We start from the raw sequence: 20,599 nt of genomic DNA on the forward strand, positions 1-20,599 counted from the left end.
GAGGCACATGACCTATCCTTAAAGAAAACATAGCATGAAAACATTTATTATAGCCCAGATGAATGTGAAATTTGTTGTATTCCAAGGATAAGATAAGAAAGAGGGGGTGTGGGTTTCTTTTGTGTGTGTGTGTGTTCTATTAAAATGCCCTCCCCCTAGTTTTCTTTGATATATTTAAAGGAAATGAGTAAAGCAGGAACTAAACATTTTCAAACAAACATGCTGATTTGGAATGGTCTCCATTCCAAACTTTTAAACTAATCACAAAGCTTTGGGGAACTCCATATACTAATTGGGAGATTAATATGATTTGTGAAGTTCTGAATACAGGTTTTTTTGTTTTTTGGTTTTTTGGTTTTATTTTATTTATTTATTTGACAGAGAGAGAGACAGCGAGAGAGGGAACACAAGCAGGGGGGGTGTGAGAGGGAGAAGCAGGCTTCCTGCTGAGCAGGGAGCCTGATACAGGACTTGACTCCAGGACTCTGGGATCATGAGCTGAGCCAAAGGCAGAGGCTTAACGACTAACTCACCCAGGAGCCCCCTGAAATACAGGTGTTAAAACATCTGTACCATTCACTCAACTAACCTGACTAGCTATCTCTGCAGCTTTTTTGGCATGTTGTATTTGAAGGGTGTCAGTGCCAACCTGCATTCCCTTCCCTTTAATTTCTGACTCCAGGTCTTTCTTATATTCTTTCTGTAAAAAACAAACAAACATTTTTTGTATTTTAATATTTTGTATTTAATATTTTATAATATAATATTTTGTATTTAATATTTTATAATATTCAGACACTCTAAGGACAAACCTGTATCTGTAATCAATGATACCAAAAAATTGCTGAACATATTTAAAAAAAAAGAAAGAAGAAAACACACTTTACTTTGTACTATGAAATGATCACCTAGAACTAAGTTTTCTGGACTGCTTAGAAAGGTATCAGCATTCTCACTGGAAAAGGGTATGTGAAGCTTTGAGGTTTTTACTACACATGCTGAGAAGCTTCACTGACAACTGTGTTAGGGGCTGGGGATAGGAAGGCAGGTTTCGATGAGTTGATGCCATAGAAAGAAGGTTGATTTGGAGACCAGAGTACTCAATTGCTGTGTAGGGCTAAGGCTGACTTACTGGTGTTCCTGCCACCATCCTGCCATGCAGCTGTATCTAGACGGACTCCGCCATTGAGAGTCTAAAATGATTTTTCCAGGTATTACCGACAAGTGATTACAAGATCTACCTCTGAAGGTGGGCTGTACATGTCACTGTAACAGAAGAATCTCTACAGAATTACTAACTTAGGGACATGTGACGTCAGTATTAGCCAAAGACATCATAAGTGGTTTTCAATTCTTTAATTCATTTAAAGAACACGGATATGGCCAAAGATTATTACAAATTTTTTTTAAACACATAACAATTTTGAATCTTTTTTTAAAGATTTATCTATTTATTTATTTGAGATTGAGAGAGAAAGAAAGAGAGAGAGTGAGCAGAGGTTAGGGAGAGGGAGAAGCAGGCTCCCTGCTGAACAGGGAGCTCAAAATGGGGCTTGATCCTAGGACTCCAGGATTTTGACCTGAGCTGAAGGTAGACACTTAACCGACAAAGCCACCCAGGCAAGCCTTGAATCTTTTACACTTAGAATGCAATTAAACAACCGAGGAGGGATCACGAGAACCATACCATTACACTCCTCTGCCCTAGACACAATGATTAGGGCGGAAGTAGACACAGGATAGAAGCTGATCCAGTGAGATTCAATCCTAGGACCTTAGCTGTAAATATAAGAAACATGTTCAGGGGCACCTGGGTGGCTCATTTGGTTAAGCATCTCCCTTTGGCTTAAGTCATGATCTCAGGGTCCTGGGATCAAACCCTGCAATGGGCTCCCTGCTCAGGAGTGAGCCTGCTTCTCCCTCTCACACTCCCCGGGTTTGTGTTCCCTCTCTCGGTGTCTCTCTCTGTCAGGTGATAAATAAAATCTTAAAAAAAAAAAAGAAAGAAAGAAACAGATGCTCACTTCCTATTGGGATTACTGGAATGGATAGGAGTTATCCTACTGTTAGGATGAGCCATCACTTGGAGATAGCTTCCCAAGGTTGAAGCAATAAAGACAACAGAACTGAGAGAGGAAGGAAGAGAGACATCTTTTGGATTCCAACCTGAAGGAAACTTGACTTCCGACTTCTCTATTCATAAGCCAAAACATTCCCTTTGTTGCTTCACCCAGTTTGAGTTGGGTTCCTGTCATCTGCAGCCTGCCTATAGGGTCACCGTCATCATGATTACCTCAGTTTATGAACCTATGGGGACACCACTTTCCATTTCTCATTGTTCAGTTCAGCTAGATTTCTCCTCAAAGTGCAGGGTCATTATCTGATACCAAAGTAATGACGTAACACAAGGATGAAAGGACCGAGCTCTTCGGGGGCATTTCATTCTTCCCCACAAATTCCATGTACAGTGAGCAAAGTCACTCTCACTTCATAAAGAGCTTTATGTGGGCTCACTGAGCAGTGGACGCACAGTGTGGGGGCTCCGTTGGGTAGAGAGCGGGAGAGCACGTGACCTGCACCATAGTAACTGACAGAGCTTGTAATACACATTCCCAATCCTCTGCCTTTTACTTCCTTAAAAATTCAAATTGAATCTCCTATAATTATTCTAGTTTATTAAACACATTTTTTCTCTGCAAGGGGGAAATGGTCATTTTTCTCATACCACATGGAAAGGAGATGGTGAATATCTTTTCTTTTCTTTTTTTCCTTTAATTCCTTGACTGGAAAATGACTACTAGGAATAGCTACTTCTTATCACCTGGCACATAAAAGTTACAGAATGTATATAAATCTTTGAAAAAGATTTACAGGCAAGGAAGTCAGCTGAAAATTCATACATTTTCAGTTGCTAAATAAATGAACTTACCTCACTAGCCATTTCAGATGCACGTTTTGCTCTTTGAATATCAAGAACGTCTGGGTTAAGTTCCATTCCTTTGCCTCTTATTTCATTTTCCAGATCTTTCTTATATTCCTTCTATGAGACAAGAACATGACAGTTCAAAAATTTCTGGGATACCCTTTAATTGATATACCATGTCACATGCTTTCTAGAGACCAAAGAAAGGAGAAAATATTTCTAGGAAGTTATGAATCAGACTCCTGAGTATTTATGCTCCTAATTTTCTACAGAGACTCTATTTTCTCTTTTAGTCATGTTTAGAGTGGCTTCCAATTTTATCAGGATTTTCCCTTTCATCCTGACTTCCAGTATATTTGGCACCATATTGGTGCCATATTTTAAAAAGATGTCTTCCTTTTAAGTGGTGAGGAAGATCTTAAGAATGGATGCTTCTTATTAATTATTTGAAGTATTTCTTTGAAAGCTGTCTATAAAATATGAATCACCAAAAGACCATAGTTGAAAAAGAATTGGAAATTACAAAATCAAAAGGATTGATGTAGCGAAAGTTTAAAAAAAAATCAACTTTATTCAGATTCATAAAGCCAAATAATTTCCTACAGATTGATAATACATAGTTTGAATGTCATCCATTTTAATATTATATTTTAAGTAGATCCAAATGTCTCTACTAATACTCATATATAACTTGAGGTTTTTGTTCTGCTAATGAATTTCTTTTTTTTCCCCTAGTAAATTGTATTACAAAAACAATATATATCTTGATCCAATTCAGCTGAGTTGCACTTAGGACTAACTTGCCAGATAAAAGATGAGGCTTCCTTTAATAATAAGAAGTTATATTCCAGTAAATTCTAGGGTTCATTTGATGTTATTTTCTCTTTGTCCAGTATAATTAAATTAGCTAGTCCTCTGCTTAACTAATAGTCTAGAAGACACTGTAATGACCTGAATGTAATTTTGGAAGGAGCTCTGGGGTCGAATGACCTGGATGAAAGTAGGGATTCTTTCACTTGTTTGGACATGTGACCTTCAAATGACTTTAAGTAACTGAGCCTTGATTTCCACACGCACAGGCAAAATGAAAATAAAAATACTTATTATACTGATGTTAAAGGGCAATTGGGGGAATCAAATGAAATGGAAGTATAAAACAATACTTTGAACATTCTAAATGGCAATATAAATGTAAAAAGCATGATAAAGTAAAAAACGCAAAGACAATTTAAAGCTAAATGCATATACTTAGAAAAGTTTTAATTTCATTAAGTCACTGAGAGTTCCTTTTTTAAAATTAGACTTCTTTAAAATTGAATTTAAAAGATTTTTTAATCATAGTCTTATGGGTCTTTTACTATCCTGATGCAAACATTCTGAATCAATACACCTAAAATAAGATTCTTTCAAAAAGAGAAATAAAAGAGACAGTCAATGTCATTTATGGACCTTAAACTGGATCTAACATTCCATTTGCATGTAAATGATAAAAGGGAGTCTCCTTTCAAAGTTTCATATAAACAGTGCATATTTTGCAAAGGAAAGAAAATAGCAGGAAGTGGCCATTTGATTAGACTTCGACTTCAAAAAGTTTGAGAGGAACTAGGAGTGAGAAAATGTAGGACAGCAAAAGCACTCTTGCATAAACCATATGCCCATTTCAGCCCAACATACTTTACAACAGCGAGGCACATTAAATTTCTAAAAGCAGTTAAACGGTAAAGGCCAGTTGGCATTCAGTTATTAAGGAAGTTCATGTACAGAATCGTACTCGAATTTATTTCACTGATTTAAGATATTTCTTTCAGGAGTAGTTTCTTCAGTCAAAATTCAGGGTGAAAAGTTCTGTAATACTTCCCCTTATATGTAAAGAGACTCTATTTAAACAGGGAGTTCAAAGAGCTCCGAGTTACTTTTCAGCCACTAAAAAAAGAAAAAGAAAGAAAAAGAAAAAGAAACTTTGAAAGGGATGGACTATGAGCGTGACATTTTTAATTGCTGGTTTGAAGACCTTAATGTTCAGCAAATGTAATACATCGTGAGCCAAAATGCACCAAGTTGGGGGGGAGGGGAGCAGATTCCTGCTGAGAGTAAAATAAAAAATCAATGTGAGTCCCTATGTTCTCTATGCTAAATATTTCCCCTGCTTAGAACACAATCCACTCAGAAACAATGTGTCATTTACCCAGACCTTCACATCCAAGCCCCTCATTTCTGATGATCAGACGTCCGGAGAATGCTACAGGAGAGTTGCAGAAAACGCTGGTTCTAAAATGCATTTTTGAATAACTAAATTTGAAAGAATGAAGTTTGCCTCACCCATAGTCAGAATAAAAAAAAAAATCTGCTATAAAACTGTTTACAGAGCTTCTGAGGTACAAACACAGAATCAGAATATTTTTCAAGTTTTTCCAGAAACTCTGGGTGATTTCTTCCCCCAACTTTAAATGGAAATGTGAACACACACTTTCCTGTCTTTAATGAAAATGAAAAACTCTGTTTATAAAGGTCAAAATGAGAGAAAGAGGAATAGATTAATATCCCAGTTAGTAGGGAATTCCGGAGTAAATATTTCCTGGGTTATTTCTTTAGTTTTCTTTCACAATATTTAATAGTAAATCGCAAGACCCTACCTCTTTCAGAAGGTTGGTGATGTACTTTACATGTAAAAATTCTGGAGTCTTGTCTAAATCCAGTGATGACCTTCCTTTAATCTCCTTCTCAAAATCCTCTCTGTAAACTTTCTGTTAAATAAGACCACATAATTTGAAATTTAGAAAACACTCATCACTGTCAGAAAGGTATCAGAACAACAGTTCCCAGAACAAAACTGAGGTTTGCCTTATAGAATCCTACCACCTTGGAGTCTTCACAGCCACAAGGAAATCACTCCAAATTTACTGTAAATTTTAGAATTCTTACCAAACAAAAGAAGAATCATCAAGGACCAGCTGCCTCTGGGAAAGCAGAGTAACGCTGCTGAACACCTTATCAAACTGTCACTATTTGACTCCAGCCCGATTGGAGAGGAAAGCCAATAAGTTGGTTATTTGAGAATCCCCGGACTGGTTCATTCTTAACGGAGTGGATCCATCCACTGGAAGAAAGTCTGGCCGTGTGGAAAGCCATTCAAAGCATAGGAGCATAAATGTTGAGGTTCTCATCACCCCTTTCACTGGAAGCCTTTTATGAACGTGGCAAAGACCATCTCACGCTGCAGCTTCCGTGTCTTTCTTTAATGATTTTGGCCCTGAAACTGTTTCTCTACCACCTATAAATCAAGTTATACAGTGAGGAGTCTTATCTTCAACCTGATAAATTGTTCTCTAGGAAAGAGCTCTCAGCTAGGAAGTCAAAGGGGCAGATGGTGACTGTGAAGGGCGGACATCTGTACCCTCACCTGCCCCTTCGACATTCTTGGCCACCCTTTGGCTAAGAATCCCTCAATTCCAGCATTTGACCCATGGATTTGAAAGCCAATGTAACTCTCTCCTTAGGACTGTAAAAACAGTCTCTCTAAATAACAGAGATCTCCATCCATGTGAAGTATTTATCAGACACACAAAAGCCTATATTTTATCAGCTTAGTGTTTTATTCAAATTACATCACAAAGATAATAAATATAAATTCTACAAGAGATTGTTATTAATGCAAAACAAAAGGCCATTTCTGGGTTCATAATCTACCTGGGTTAGGTAATTGTGTAAAGAAATTCTCCCAAACCGCAAGGGACGATCAGAGAGGTGGTTGTTGCCTCTCCTACGTTTATGTCACATACAACTATTTAACAAATGATCTGTAGAAAGCCACAGGAAAGAAGAAGAAAAAAAAAAGGTTACAAGAGATGTCCTGGAAACACTAAAATTTAACAAAGTGATTAATAAGTTGCACTGAGAACATTCTGAGTTAAAGGAACTATAGATATTCCCAAAGAACAATGAGAAACCACCCTCTTCTTTATGTGGAACTAACTGAAATTATACAGTTATAAGGCTGTATTTCCAGGCCAAAAATGTCTTCTTAAAAAAGCAAAAATAGGGCGCCTGAGTGGCTCAGTGGGTTGGGCCGCTGCCTTCGGTTCAGGTCATGATCTCAGTGTCCTGGGATGGAGCCCCGCATCGGGCTCTCTGCTCAGCAGGGAGCCTGCTTCCTCCTCTCTCTCTGCCTACCTCTCTGCCTGCTTGTGATCTCTCTCTGTAAAATAAATAAATAAAATCTTTAAAAAAAAAAGCAAAAATAAAAAATTTTATATATTTATTTATTTCAGATCATCCACTTCAAAAATCCCTTCTCTGGTGAAAAATTTATCTTGCTGAAATAAGTCATTAAGGAAGGTTGATTGACCGGAACAAACAAACAAACAAAACTTTAGTATACTTTTTATGAAACAGAAGACAAAGAAATTTGCAAAGCCAGATTTGGAGATTTCTTCTAGAAAACATATTGATTAAACCTCTATCTGGCATTCGAAGAAATGTGAGAGAAGCTTAAGTATAGGCCTAACAGAAACATGAGTGACCACCCTTGACATCATACACATTTAGCTTTACCCAGAGAAGGCTCAAGAAACTAATCGTCAAGCTTAACTCGTAGGAATAAAAAGCATCTGTAACCCAGACGTTTCTCTTTGTGTCCACTTCATTGGTACTATATCTAAAGGCATCTTTCACATCAACTTCGGTCTGACTATGATTTTTAGATATTTTATGTTTCTAGCCTTTGTAGTATAAATTTGGGCCAAAAATATTTTCTATTGAAAGGTTTCTCTCTCCTCAAACCCCACTGAGCAGAAACACAACTGCTGAGCCTAAAAATCTAATAGCCAGGGGCTATAATTAAAGGGAAAACATGTGTCAGCCCCTGCAAAGGATAATTTCCCCTTAGCGACAATACCAGAAATCAGAATAGCAAAAATTGAAAGCCAATATTAACAAAAGGCCCACAAAGTCCCCAATGTAGGCGAATTCCGTAGCATATAATAAATACATTACTACAGTTAAACCTTAAAGCTGTTGGCACCTGATGTCAAAACAGCCAACCAGAAAGAATCGATTAGTTCATTTGACTGATTTGGAGTGGGGTTTTTTTTTGGGGGGGGGGGGTTATTGTTTGTTTTGTTTTGTTTTTTTCAGTTGTCGACATTTTATCTTCATTTTGTACCACGTAGGCATAGCAATGTTTGTAAAACCAAAGCGCTGGTTCTCAGATTTCCAAGATCAGCACAAGGAAACATGTCTATGTAGAAACAACAGCACTTTTTCAGAAGGTATTCTTGAAGGCCCTGTCATCTGTATAGTGAAATTTGGTCTTGGGGAATCTTCCTCTTTCGAGGGTCTATCTCCAGCAGAAAAAAAAATCAACTAAGCATTTCATATAAAGAAAAACAACTTGGTCTACTTTGCCCACTGCATCTCTGAGAGGCAGATTATCTATATATTTTGGGCTTGTTTGTTTGTTTAAATCCACCTGGTTTTTATGACTTTAAGTTAGGGGAACAGTCATTTTCTTCAATGAGTCTGTGTTTCTCAAAGAATGGTTGCGGAACCACCGACATCAGAAGCTCCTGGGATATTGTTAAGTAGGATTCCCAGTCTCCACTGGCCGACTCATGGAGGACCTCCTGAGGCAGTGGGGTGGGCATATGCATTCCCAAGATGCTTCCCCAAGACTTACCACAGACGGTTTGAGTACCGGAGTCATGGGGAAAAAGAAGCGGAGGGAAAAGGCAGGCTTCAGAAGAGAAAGTACAAAGAGGATCAAAGAGCGGAAAACGGGGGAACATGTCCCTCTATGAGTAAGACAAGAAGATGTAGCCCAAACACCTGAATAATAAGAGCCTGGGGCTGGTGGGAAGAAGACAGAAAGCCCAGTCTGAAGGTGCCAGTCTTCTCCTTGAAGGATGACGCGTGACTATCAGTGAGAGCCTGGTGACAACTGACACAGGCCACAAGTTATGGAAGCCCAACCGGGAGGCTCAACCCAGAAGCTGCCTTCCAGCTCCCCACCTGGTAACGGCACAGTACTCTGCATACTATTCTCGAAATGCAGAAAAGGTGGTATGGACTGAATGTCTGTATTGCCCCAAAATTTATACGTGGAAACCCCACACCACCCTCAAAGTGATGCATTTGGAGGTGGGGACTTGGGAAAGTGATAAGGACAGATGAGGTCATGGGGGTGGAGCCCTCGCGATGGGGTTAGTGCCCTCAAACTCATCACAAGAGAGTTTGTTCCCTCTCCGCTATCCTCCATGTGGGGACACAGTGAGAAGGCACCCCAAAGACAGTCTCTCCAGAATTCTGACCTGCTGGCACCCTGATCTAGGACCTCCAGCCTCCAGAACCGTAAGAAATAAATTTCTGTTTTTTAAGACCCCCAGTCTGTGGCACTTGGTTAATAGTGGCCAAAACTAAGACAATGATTGTCCCATAAAAGTTCTCCCATTAAATGTAAGTTGTTGTCAGGCTTCTGAACTATGACCAAATTTACCTCTCTGCTAATTCAGTTAAAACAAACAGCTAATTTCGTCAAAATATTCACTTATTTCTTGGTCGAACTTCTCTCAATGGCTTCAGAAGCTATGAGATATGACAAAACAAGCAATTTTCGCTTTTCTTGTCTGAAGACACAATTAAACAACTTGGACAATTCAACAAGCCCCCGTAATGTCTGACGGCCCTTTCCCTGGAAAGAGGAATTATAACACACAGCAGCATAAATAACAACAATACCACATATGCTGTTTTCAAAATTCCTATGAGAGTTTCATTGTCCGGAAGTTCTCATTTCTCCCTGTTTTGGTATTTATTGTTACTGGAGAATAGACAAGATCGTGCCCACAGAGCACACCTGGCGTGGGGCCGTAATCGGCCGATCTGCTCTCCACTATTTCTGTCTCTTTGAGGTAATAACTTGGTGCACCCACAGAATCTGGGTGTTGGCAGAGAAAACCTTCTCTGTCTGGTGTCTGGTCCCAAAAAACGTACAGAAGGAAAGAGCAGAAGAAATCTCACTAGGATGAAGCAAAACTGTTTGGGCAATATCTGGAGATGATTCGGCATCATTTTAAGTAGAACATGGAATGCATATGTACAAAAAATTCTTAACTGCTCTTTTCTCTTGATATTTTAAAACTTCCGTTGTCACTGTTTGGGGGGGTGGGAGGACTGTGGGGAGAATCAACCAAGTAAGGGAACAGAAAAAAGGAGAATCACTCATGATTTGACCAGGTCCTAAGTCATTGGCATTTACTGGATATGTGATTTCAGACAAGACAGTTAATTTCAGTAGATGATTATCAATTGAGGGATATGCCCACCTCGCATCATTACCTTGAGGGGATTAAATGAGACATATATAAATCTTTTAGCAAACTGCTTAGCACAGAGTAAGCATTTAATAAATGCTAGTTCTATTGTCACTGAAAAAAAAAAAAGGTAAATATAGCAACCTGGCTCTTCATTTTCTTTCTGCTCATCATAATTTTACATGGACACAACCTGAAAGTGTCAACTTTGTAATCATAGAATGTGAAAGGGCAGTTTCAAAGAGCTCACCTGGCCTCATACTGTATTTGCCAAATAAGAAAAACTTAGGGCCACAGAATCTCAAAGACCCAGACTAGATGCCAGATCTAGAACGGGGATTCCCTGGCCTTCCTGGGCAGTGTGCTTTCCTCTAGACCCATTCAACATTCTGAATCACTTCGCCAGTTCCTTTCAGATGCTAAAACACCAAATGCGCATCAAACAGTTATAACAGAGGCAGCTGGCTGGCTCAGTTGGGAGAGCATGTGACTCTTGATCTCAAGGTCCTGAGTTTGAGCCCCATGTTGGACACAAAATCACTTAAAAATAAATAAACTTAAAAAAAAAAGTTCATAACATATCAAAGGGACGCACCTCACTCCGCATCTTCTGAGCCTCCTTTGAAGCTTGATATGAGGGTGTCTCAACAAATTCAAGCATTGATTTCCCCTTATTTTTCTCATACTCTTCTTTGTATTTAACCTGCATTGAAAAAAAGTATAAAAAGCACATAAAGCTCACAAGCCCTTGTACCAATAGAGCAAAACAAAATAAATACATCTGAAATTAATCATCCTAGTTTCTAACATTGTATTATTCTGGCCTTTTGGGTTGGTCACTGGGTTCCCTGTGGTAAATGACATATAAAAGAAGTAAACAGGTAATATACAGAAATATTTGTGGACTAAAAATAATTTAGAACTACTAAATGCAGTTCTAGGACTTGGATGAATTATTTAAATTGCTCAGATATATAGATATATCTCATGTACATGGGGTTAATATATATACACTAATGGTACACACATATATACATAGAGACAGATCCCTGTGATGCCTTCGAATGTCTATCAGAAAATCATGAACAAGGAGGAAAACACAGGTGTGATTCTCTTTCTTTCAAAGGGAAGACAGTGTTCTCTGGGACTATTATCTTCTTCCACAGACACTGAGTAACACCCACACACAGAGATTTTATGTAATTGCTTTCAGTTTTGCCCTGCATTATTTAATAATATCATATCATGAATTATTTATTTCAGTTACAACCAACCTCTTTCGTATTTTAGTTTGTAAAAGGATCTATATTTTCTAATTCCTTATAACAGAAATGAGAATTATATATAAGGTGTCAGAATGATCAGCTTTTTCTTAGCAATAATATGCCTTTTAGAATTACATTCACAAAAAACGTTTTGATCATGATTCATTTCATTCAGAAATGCATCTTCATTACAATTCTTATTTGTGGGGCACCTGGGTGACTCAGGTGGTTTAAATGGCTGCCTTCAACTCAGGTCATGATCCCAGGGTCCTGGGACCGAGCTCCCACACCACGTTCCTTGCTCAGTGGAAAGCCTGCTTCCCCCCCACTGCCTGCTACTCTGCCAACTTGTGCTCTCTATCATTCTGTCAAATAAATATAAATTTTTTAAAAATAATAAAATAAAATTCTTATGTATAAATAATTTTTTGAAATTGTTTCTTAACTTATGTAGTAATAGCACTTTTAATGATGATTAAATCCAAAAGTAGTTGTTCAATACTTAGAACTTTGTGGTAGCAGGAAATGTAACAGGTTTTTAAATTCCTATTTGTAGGCCTATTTTTGTTTTAGAGAAGTATGATAGAGTGATCAATGAAAGTGTTTGTAACATACTAGGATACGTAATAACATATGCGAGGATAAAATTTTGTAGGAAAAATTAAATAAATAAAAGTAAGAATACAAAGAGAAAAAAAAATGTACGTTTCCAAACCTTAAAGGATAGCCAATTTGCTTATTTTTTAAATGAAGATGGGTATCAAATCATTAAGGAGTTTATGTTCCACAGGATACATTTAATGAAATGATGTAAAATTACATTTTAGTAGATTCTGGAATGACATCTTTTGCAACTACTGAAACTCAGAATAAAAAAATGTATAGATAACACCCTTAAAAAGTTCACAGGGAAGGTTTTTTTTTTTTTTTTTTTTAATTTCTTTCAGGGAATACACAGAATTTTATACTTGAAAGAAACATTAATGTAAGATAATTTTTAATAACACTTCTAACTGATCTGAGAAATTCTAATAAACTTGGCACCTGGAAAATTAATTTTGCAGCTCACGATGACAAATTAGTACACTATGAAAACTGAAATTATCATGAGATTTGATCATGGTTTAATTAACTGATATACTGTAAGTTTAAAATTGTGTGAAGTAACTTATTTTATGAAATGCTTTTACACGGAAACATGGTTCCTGCTCTCCCACCCCAGTCACAGAGAGCAGCGTCTGAGATTTTCCGAAGCGATGCTCACTTCCTCAGGAGGTAGGCTCTGCTCCCCCTTCTTGGGGGAGGTGTGTGCCAGTGCGTGGGTGAAGGGTCTGGATGGGTGTGGGGGAGGGGCACACACCTGGCTCTGGAGCGTGGCATTGCCTTTATGGTGCAGGTGTTCAGCAGCATCCGCGTCAAAATGATACATTCCTTTGTTTTCCTCAAAAAGCTTTCTGTACTCGTGCTAAAATAGAGAACATGAACATACATTCAAAATAAAAGAGACCCAGGAGAACAGTCAACACGTAGGAGCGCAAACTGAAAAATAACAAGCCAACAACAGCTGCAAAGCTAACAAGTCTCATTGCTGCCCTTGTAGATGTCGGACACTGAGGGAAGCGGGCAAGGCACCAGAGACCAGCAGCTCCAGGTGGTCCATGGCGAGGCACCCTAGAGGAGCAGGGCACGATTCGCTTTAGCACAATGAAAAAGATGCTGAGCAGTGGCAACGGAAAAACCAGCCACGGGACTCATGCGAACAAGCAAGGTGGGCAAAATAAAGGTGATTTGTTCAGAGCTTATCCTAGAACAGAAGTGTGTTTGATAGCATCTACAAGAAGTAAAGGGAGAAAAGAAGAAAGAATGGAGTAAAGGAAAGACGTTCCGCACAAGGGCTCAGCCTTGAGGAAGACTGAAAGGGTGTGAGAAAAATAAGGGAGTGAGGATTAATTCAACGAATTTTCCTAAAAAGAGAGGGTAGGAGATATCTGGAAGAGAAACAGAGGGGTCTGGGTATAGTCCGTTGAATTTTTAAGGTGAAGAAATTGGATTAGGACTACGATTGAGAGACACAGACAAAGTGGTGAATTTGGAAGAGATGCTAAAACTGGCGACCGAAGGACACCGAGTACAACAGGCCACGATGAAACAAAAATTGCTTTGTAATTTCTCTCACTGGAAACTGGACACTGCGTTAGTTCACTTCTAGAGGTAAATGGTCACTCTCAAAGACTCAAGACTTGAGCCAAAGCTGGTTGCTCATTCAGCAGTGAGGATTTCAGGGGAAATGGCAGTGTTGCAGGATGTAGGGGGAGGTATGTCACGTTTGAAAGGGAGCAGGAAAGAGCAGGCTGGAACAGAGCTGACCTTCCAGTCTTAGCAGATGCTCCAGGGATCTGAGAGTGAACCAGGAAGAGGCTCAGCGCCAGGGATGGGGAGGCTGGAAGGATGCATATGAGAACCACCGTTCCATGGGGACACAGCAACAGTCCCCAGAGGCACTTCTGGGATATTAGAGTACGAAGACATGTGTCTCCCAAAACTCTAGCCAGAATAAAGTGAGGGAGTAAAACACCCCAGGAAGCTCATGAAAATGTTCCCATAGTACATCTTGTCAAGAAGAGAACAGATTCTAAATTTCGGCTCCTCTGCTAATTAAATAACCTCAATGAATAACAGTCTACTTAGGGACTTTATAATTTACTTAAAATTTATTTTATAATATGTAAATAAAATAATTATGAATCAAACATAACACGCTAGAATATACTCCTATCAAGTTAAAATCAGAACTAGTAAAGCCCAGGATATTATGCCTGCAATAATGGAATAGACTCAGGAAAGGTCAATAAATGCTTTCTCCAGTGATCTATTTTAGTGGCAGAGAATTTCAGAAACCGCTCTTTAAAAAACAAAAAACAGAACCTGTTTGAAGGAAGATCTGCAAAAGAATTTTCAAGACTTGCTGTTCCTTATGTAATAGTCTCTGTTGCCTCCTAGTGGGAATGACACAGAGTAACATGCAATACATATTTCACGTTAATGCAAAGTTATAAAAGAAATTGAAAGCTCTATTTTCCAGGGCAAAATGGTCCTTCAAAACTTTAATTAGTACAGCTGTTCAAACTCATAAGTATTAATTTTACTCTTACACTATGTGTTTTTAAAAAATGGTGATTTATACCAAAGACATCTAGAGGTCTTTAAAAAACAGTCATTTATAACCAACTGACAACTAATTTTGGCAGAATGTCTGTTTATTAAGCACTTTCTTATTCAATCTTTGGCTAAAATTAAGTTGCCTTTATAAATCAGCAAAATTCCAATTCTCTCCACATTAAAATTTAAAAGAGGGCAATTCTAATGTACAATAAATTTCAGCCAATGTATTATCATACATCTTTAATAAATAGATACCTCAGGGTAACATATCTGAGTCTTAAACTTTCTCTCCCATGAAGTAATTATTCAGTCACAATTTTTCTGTGAAGGAAAAATATCTATAACCTAGACAAAAGCACCATCTGAACCAAGACTTAAACTTTTAAAATGGTATATACAATAAATGTAATATATGTCTTTGCTGAGTTTCTCTGCTATCTATCTGTGATAGAAACAATTTGTATTAAGTTGTGATTTTTTCACCATGATTATAAAAGAAAGGTCAGTATTCTTGAAGATAATATTGCCTAGGAGAGGCAAGTATTCTTCCAACTACCAAATTTTTAAGTGACCACCATGATATTTTTCTTGTCTTATTTGCGCACAAATCCTCATGTCCTCAGGAAATTTAACTCAAGCACAGATGGAGAAGAGTCAAGGGCAGATGCGACTCAATGATCTAAATGGGATGGCAGAGACTAAACGTGAAGAAAGCAGGCTCCGAGAATAGAAATGTACCAACGTTTAGAAACATCCCTAGGGGTCCTAGAGGAAAATGTGAATCTGAAAGGACCACTTGAGGAGTGGAGGAATGTGTGCAGAGGTGGGGAGAGGAGGCTTGCAATGGCAAGAAGTATGAACAAAGTGGGCTGGCCCAGAGTCTAATTCCGTGCCTGATAATCCTCCATGTCTCCTAGCCCACCCAACAGACAAGGAGAATGACAGACTGCTTTTCCTCCCACGACCAGTGATAAAAGTCAGTTAATTAATTTTAAAATCTCTGAGAATATGAATTATTTACACACGTAATGCACTTCAAGAAGGATGACATCAGTTGAGAAAGGAAGATTACCAAATAATGAACAGAAGTTTCAACACATCAAAGCCAAAGGCAGACATTCTTAAACCTGAATTGAAGCTGTATCTCATTACTCAATAGTTCAGGAACCAGGTCTGGACTACAGATTTTTTTTTTTTTTTTTAAATCCAGGACTGTGAGCATATCTCCTGAAGATAATTATTTTCACATTTCTTGCCCAACAGAATTTTCCATCTGATCGTACCTGGCCCAAAGCAGCTATTCAGTACATCTGGATAATTCTGAGCAAGTGGGTGAGCGTGTGAGTCATTATGAAAATAGATGCAGAAAAAACGTGAGGTCAAATTATAGTTCATCGTCACCATGAGCCATTCTGAGAAGTCGGCAGTGGGGCACAGGTGAGCTGGGGTCATCACTTTTGAGAACCCACGGAGTCAGGATCCACACGCATTAAATGTTTGAAACAGCATCCTGGAGGTGAGTTCTGATGGAATGATCACTTGGCAGCGTACACAAATATTTCCTTTAGGACATGAAAAAACCATTCACTCCCCCAATCGCTCTGAAGAAACTGGGGAAACCCTCACAAGTCTCAAAGTAGAGTGTCATGTGATGTGGGATTTATTTTCAGGAAAAATACAAATTAGACAATTTTGTATGTTACTGGGACCTAATCCCAGACACTCTGCTCCAGAAAAGAGCAGAGGGCATAAAAGAAGAGATCCTTGATTTAAACCTGACCGCCAAGTGGCTTCCATCTAACTGGGAAGAAGAAAGACAGAAAGAACACTTGTCCATGGGCTTTGAAGCATAGTTGTTTCAACGAGAGAGTTTGCATTGAAGAGATATTAAAGAGCCAGCGAGAAGCCCCTTCGTAGAGCGCAGCTTTGGTGGGGTTTAAGAAAGCAAGCCACTACTTTCCCAATGAGTTAGTTATTCAGGGAGGCGTGGCACTCTGGGAGGAAGCAGGTTGGCTCCGTGGAGACACAAGGCACTTTGAGTTGCCATCCAACAGACTTACTCCGCTGAGCATTTTGCTGGTTTTCAAAGCATGCTCTAAAAACAGGTTTGGGAGACCTGAGACTGGCTCGTGCATACTTTGAATGTCTTTCTTGTACTTCACCTATGAAAATAAACATGGAACAAAATACCATCTAAGAGAAGAAAAAGGTGCTTTTGCCTTATGGCCATCATTAATTTTTAATACATCATGAAGTACCAGGCCGTGGTAAATTAACAGGCAAATATACATGTAGCCACTAGGTGGTGCTCGTTTACCAGTAAATGAGTAAAAAAGTTAACTTCCGGGGACTTGCACATATTTTGATAATTGTTTTCATTGTTTACATATTTTAAAAGAGTAATGTTCACAGAATCAAGTAATTTTAATAGGCACTCTGTCTTCGAAACAAAAATACCAGCTACTATATTCTTTAGAAATTACTACAGTATTTTAATTATATTTTGGAGCAATTTCAGGGCTTTCACTGTTTTTCATCCTATTGCCAACTTTTTTTTTTAACCAGCTGTTTGAAAATATAATAATATTAGTACTCATAATATTATTTGAGTACAAAATATTTGACCACTTATTGTGTGCCAACACTTTTCTAACCACTTTACATGTAGTACGTATTCAATCTCCACAACAACCCTAGTGGAGAGGTATTTTAAGCATCTCCATTTTACAGATAAGTAAACTGAGGCACAGAAAGATGAAGGGATAATATTAGAGGAGGTAGAACCGGATTCAAATCCTAACTGTCTGATTCTAAACCTCCTGCTCCCAGGCTCCATGCTCTGGGTTCCTTTAAGTGTATTCCAACTCTATTTGCTTTACACTTTAACACACACACAGGATAAAAACAAAAGAAAAGGAAGCCGTTCTGATATTCCCAGTGATCCCAAAAGACCATTTCAATTGCTGGTAACAGACACAAGTGAGTTAAGGCACACAAATAACACATACTAAACATTAGTGAAAGTAAGAGATGCTGAGTCCCAACCACCTGGCAGGAGTTGAAAGGTTTAAGTGATCTAACAAAGCAACAGTTCAGCAATTCTTCATCTTAATACGTGTAAAGGGACTCCATATGTCCTTCAACTATAGCAAAGGGGTCTCTTTTCCCCGTTTCCATTTTCACACCCCGCCTAACTCTAATAAAAATTTTAAGGCATCTTTTCTTGTAAACTGAAACTTAATTATTTTTAAAAAAACAGAATGAAATCAAATCTGTAAAGAAGTATTTCCGAGCATTTACATAAGGGATGGGAAAGAACCCATAAGCCATTACAAAGGGCAATTTCTAAATATCTCTTTATTATAAACTACCGTACACTAGGTTGTACTTTATAGAAGCCCAATTTCCTGGGCATAATTACATGAGTTAACTATTGTCACAACCACTAATTTAAGATACTACACACTACTTTTTTTGCCAAACTCTGTAATCTCTTTCTACGCTTGATCCCATATAATAGTTTTTATTAGCAATACTATTCCTACTTATTAACTAAATAGCAATCAGTAACCATTAATAGTAACTTACAATAGTACATTTTTCTCAAAAAAGCTTCAGGAAAATATGCTTCAGTGTTTTCAACTAAAATTACTTGGAAACTACATGATCTTAAGTATAAGTAATTACAATACACTTGGGTTCTGAAAATGCAAGAGTCAAAAGATATTTTAAAAAATTTTCTATGAGTCATAATTCCCGAATCACAAAGTAACTTACATCGCTCACCAGTGTGGTGGCAAGCTGACTTTGCCTAAAAGAAGCACTTTCCAGAGGATTGTAATGATGTTTCTTATCCTTCATTTCATTATCAAATTTTTCTTTGTATTTAATCTGCCATAAAAGGAAAAAAAAACAGGATAAATTAAATAGCACATTTATCTTTAAGGTTTCAGAATGACAGAGTTGACTTTTAATTAGATCAGATAAAAGCTACCTTAAAAACGAATGGTAGCAAAGTTTAAATTCCTGGTATTTTTTCCCCCCTGGTAAAGCTTAATTAGGCATAAAAATTTTTTTATGCAAAAACAACCTTTGCTTGAACATTGATCATAAATTCAATTAGGCATGAACTCAAATCCTATTAACAAGAATTATACACAAAAATCTCAGGATTTTTAAATGTCAGTTTCCATTTCTGCACTCTTGTAATCTATGATCAATTAGAAATTGAGACCACAAATGAATGAAAGTCTATCACATTTAGAAAATGGAACCTGAGTCCCAGAATTTGAATATGAATTTTCCTGAGGGAATTATCCCAAATACAGGACATGGTTTGGACTACGGTTTGTTTGTTTGTTTGTTTCTCATCATTTCCCATTTGTTCAAAAATTCATTTTTAGGGATTACATTTTCTGAAATGTCCTGAGTCTATTTAATGTGAATTTTTATTCCTCTGCTTCAGCTCCCTACAGTTGTATTCAGCAGCAAACTATCTGTAATATGCACCCTGAATTATTTTTTCTCCTTTTTAAAGTAATCTTAGGGCAATCCAAGAAAGGATTATCCACTTATCCTATCGGACTATATAATTTTCTAAGGATAGAGAAATATGCAAATGTAGGTTGTGATAACTATCTGAAATGTAGATATAAATTCTTTACCAAAAACAAAAACCAAAAAACTAGTTACTCAAATCTCACAACCCCTTGGATGCCTGTCTCCAGGAAGAAATGCACAGACCACAACAGCAGAAATGGTTTATTCTCTTGTAGGATTTTTACAATATTACAATTCTCATCATATTTTGTGTTCTTACAGCATTCTCACACAATGCACCTTTATTCATACATCTTACACCCAGGCCTGGAAGTAATTTTTATTAAGAAGCAATTTGGGAACACTTCACATTATCTATTTTAATCGAATGTATATTGGGTGATATCTTCCTTAAGGATACGCGTGTGACACCTGTGGGAGGAAGGCAGCTAGCGAAAATCTTGGGGGGAATACATTTGGAAAAGATTCCAACATGGCTTACAGGAAATATTTTCTGTTGCAGTTCAAATTGCTAATAATAGCTTTCTGATCTTCACATTGCTTTACAAACCCAAGCAAAGCCTCCTTTATTCTAACTAGTTTGGGAAGGACTCTATAAAACAAGGAAAAAATTTCTGATTTTTGTAAAAAATACAATATTTTATGTCTTGGAATCAGGAACAGGATCACCAATGAAAGAAACAAGCTGAGATCTCATTCACAACTTTCCACAGTAGCGGGCAACACAGCCAAGGTTTTCCGGACCTGGTCCTCCCCTAAATACACAATTCCACTCCCTTTTGCACTCTCCACATCCCTCTGCCAGCGCACTCTATACCCTATTTTAATCTGTGCTTCATCTCTCTAGGTTTTTAGTGCCTAAAGAATATTTACTTGACAATGAGAGAAGGCTCTCTTAACTGACTTCTACTTGAATGGCACTCCTGACTCAGCCAGATTCGCTAACTCTCTCCACCTATTTAACCCACTAACTGATCCAGCTAAGCAATCCTGGCTGGCAGCATCATGTTTTCCTTCAGTTATTCAAATTCTCCAACCTCAGCCACCATAAGCTTCTTAGCTAGGTCTTAGCTAAGTGGCAAAAAAATAAAATAAAATAAAATAAAATAAAAAATAGGCTGTATCAGCCTTTCTTACTGTCTGCACACAACACGGACGGGGTGGAACTTGGAAATTAACCCGATACATTCTCATCTGCCCTGAAAACCCCACATTTGTTCCTCCCAAGTGCAGGTACGTTTCCGAAGAGCAATCATTAATCCACAATGCAACGACTCATCCCACCTCATGGTAGGAGCTCAGCGCAGGCTTGGTATAATGAGTAGACACAAAAAGGAGTCATCAGTGTGGGCTGATGATTGCTTTCCAGAAGTCCATGAAGT

The 20,599-nt window shown here is 38.0% G+C and overlaps 1 protein-coding gene across 5 annotated transcripts in view; it reads right to left on the reverse strand.

Moving 5' to 3' along the window:
- The window catches only part of NEBL (nebulette), a 368,185-nt gene that overhangs the window by 55,399 nt on the left and 292,187 nt on the right, over nt 1-20,599 (reverse strand). Inside the window, exons 8-14 of one of the 5 annotated variants that reach the window (XM_082742120.1) lie at nt 18,435-18,548; nt 16,718-16,819; nt 12,856-12,960; nt 10,826-10,933; nt 5,557-5,667; nt 2,930-3,040; nt 590-700 (exon numbers count right to left, since the gene is read on the reverse strand). The exons of the other annotated variants lie outside the window; for them this stretch is intronic. Of the exons in view, the coding sequence (XP_082598246.1) occupies nt 590-700; nt 2,930-3,040; nt 5,557-5,667; nt 10,826-10,933; nt 12,856-12,960; nt 16,718-16,819; nt 18,435-18,548 (762 nt within the window). The remainder of the gene's footprint in view (nt 1-589; nt 701-2,929; nt 3,041-5,556; nt 5,668-10,825; nt 10,934-12,855; nt 12,961-16,717; nt 16,820-18,434; nt 18,549-20,599) is intronic. 5 annotated transcript variants of the gene reach the window in all.

This window comes from Mustela nivalis (genome assembly GCF_964662115.1).
Source record: "Mustela nivalis genome assembly, chromosome: 7".
NCBI lineage: Eukaryota > Metazoa > Chordata > Mammalia > Carnivora > Mustelidae > Mustela > Mustela nivalis.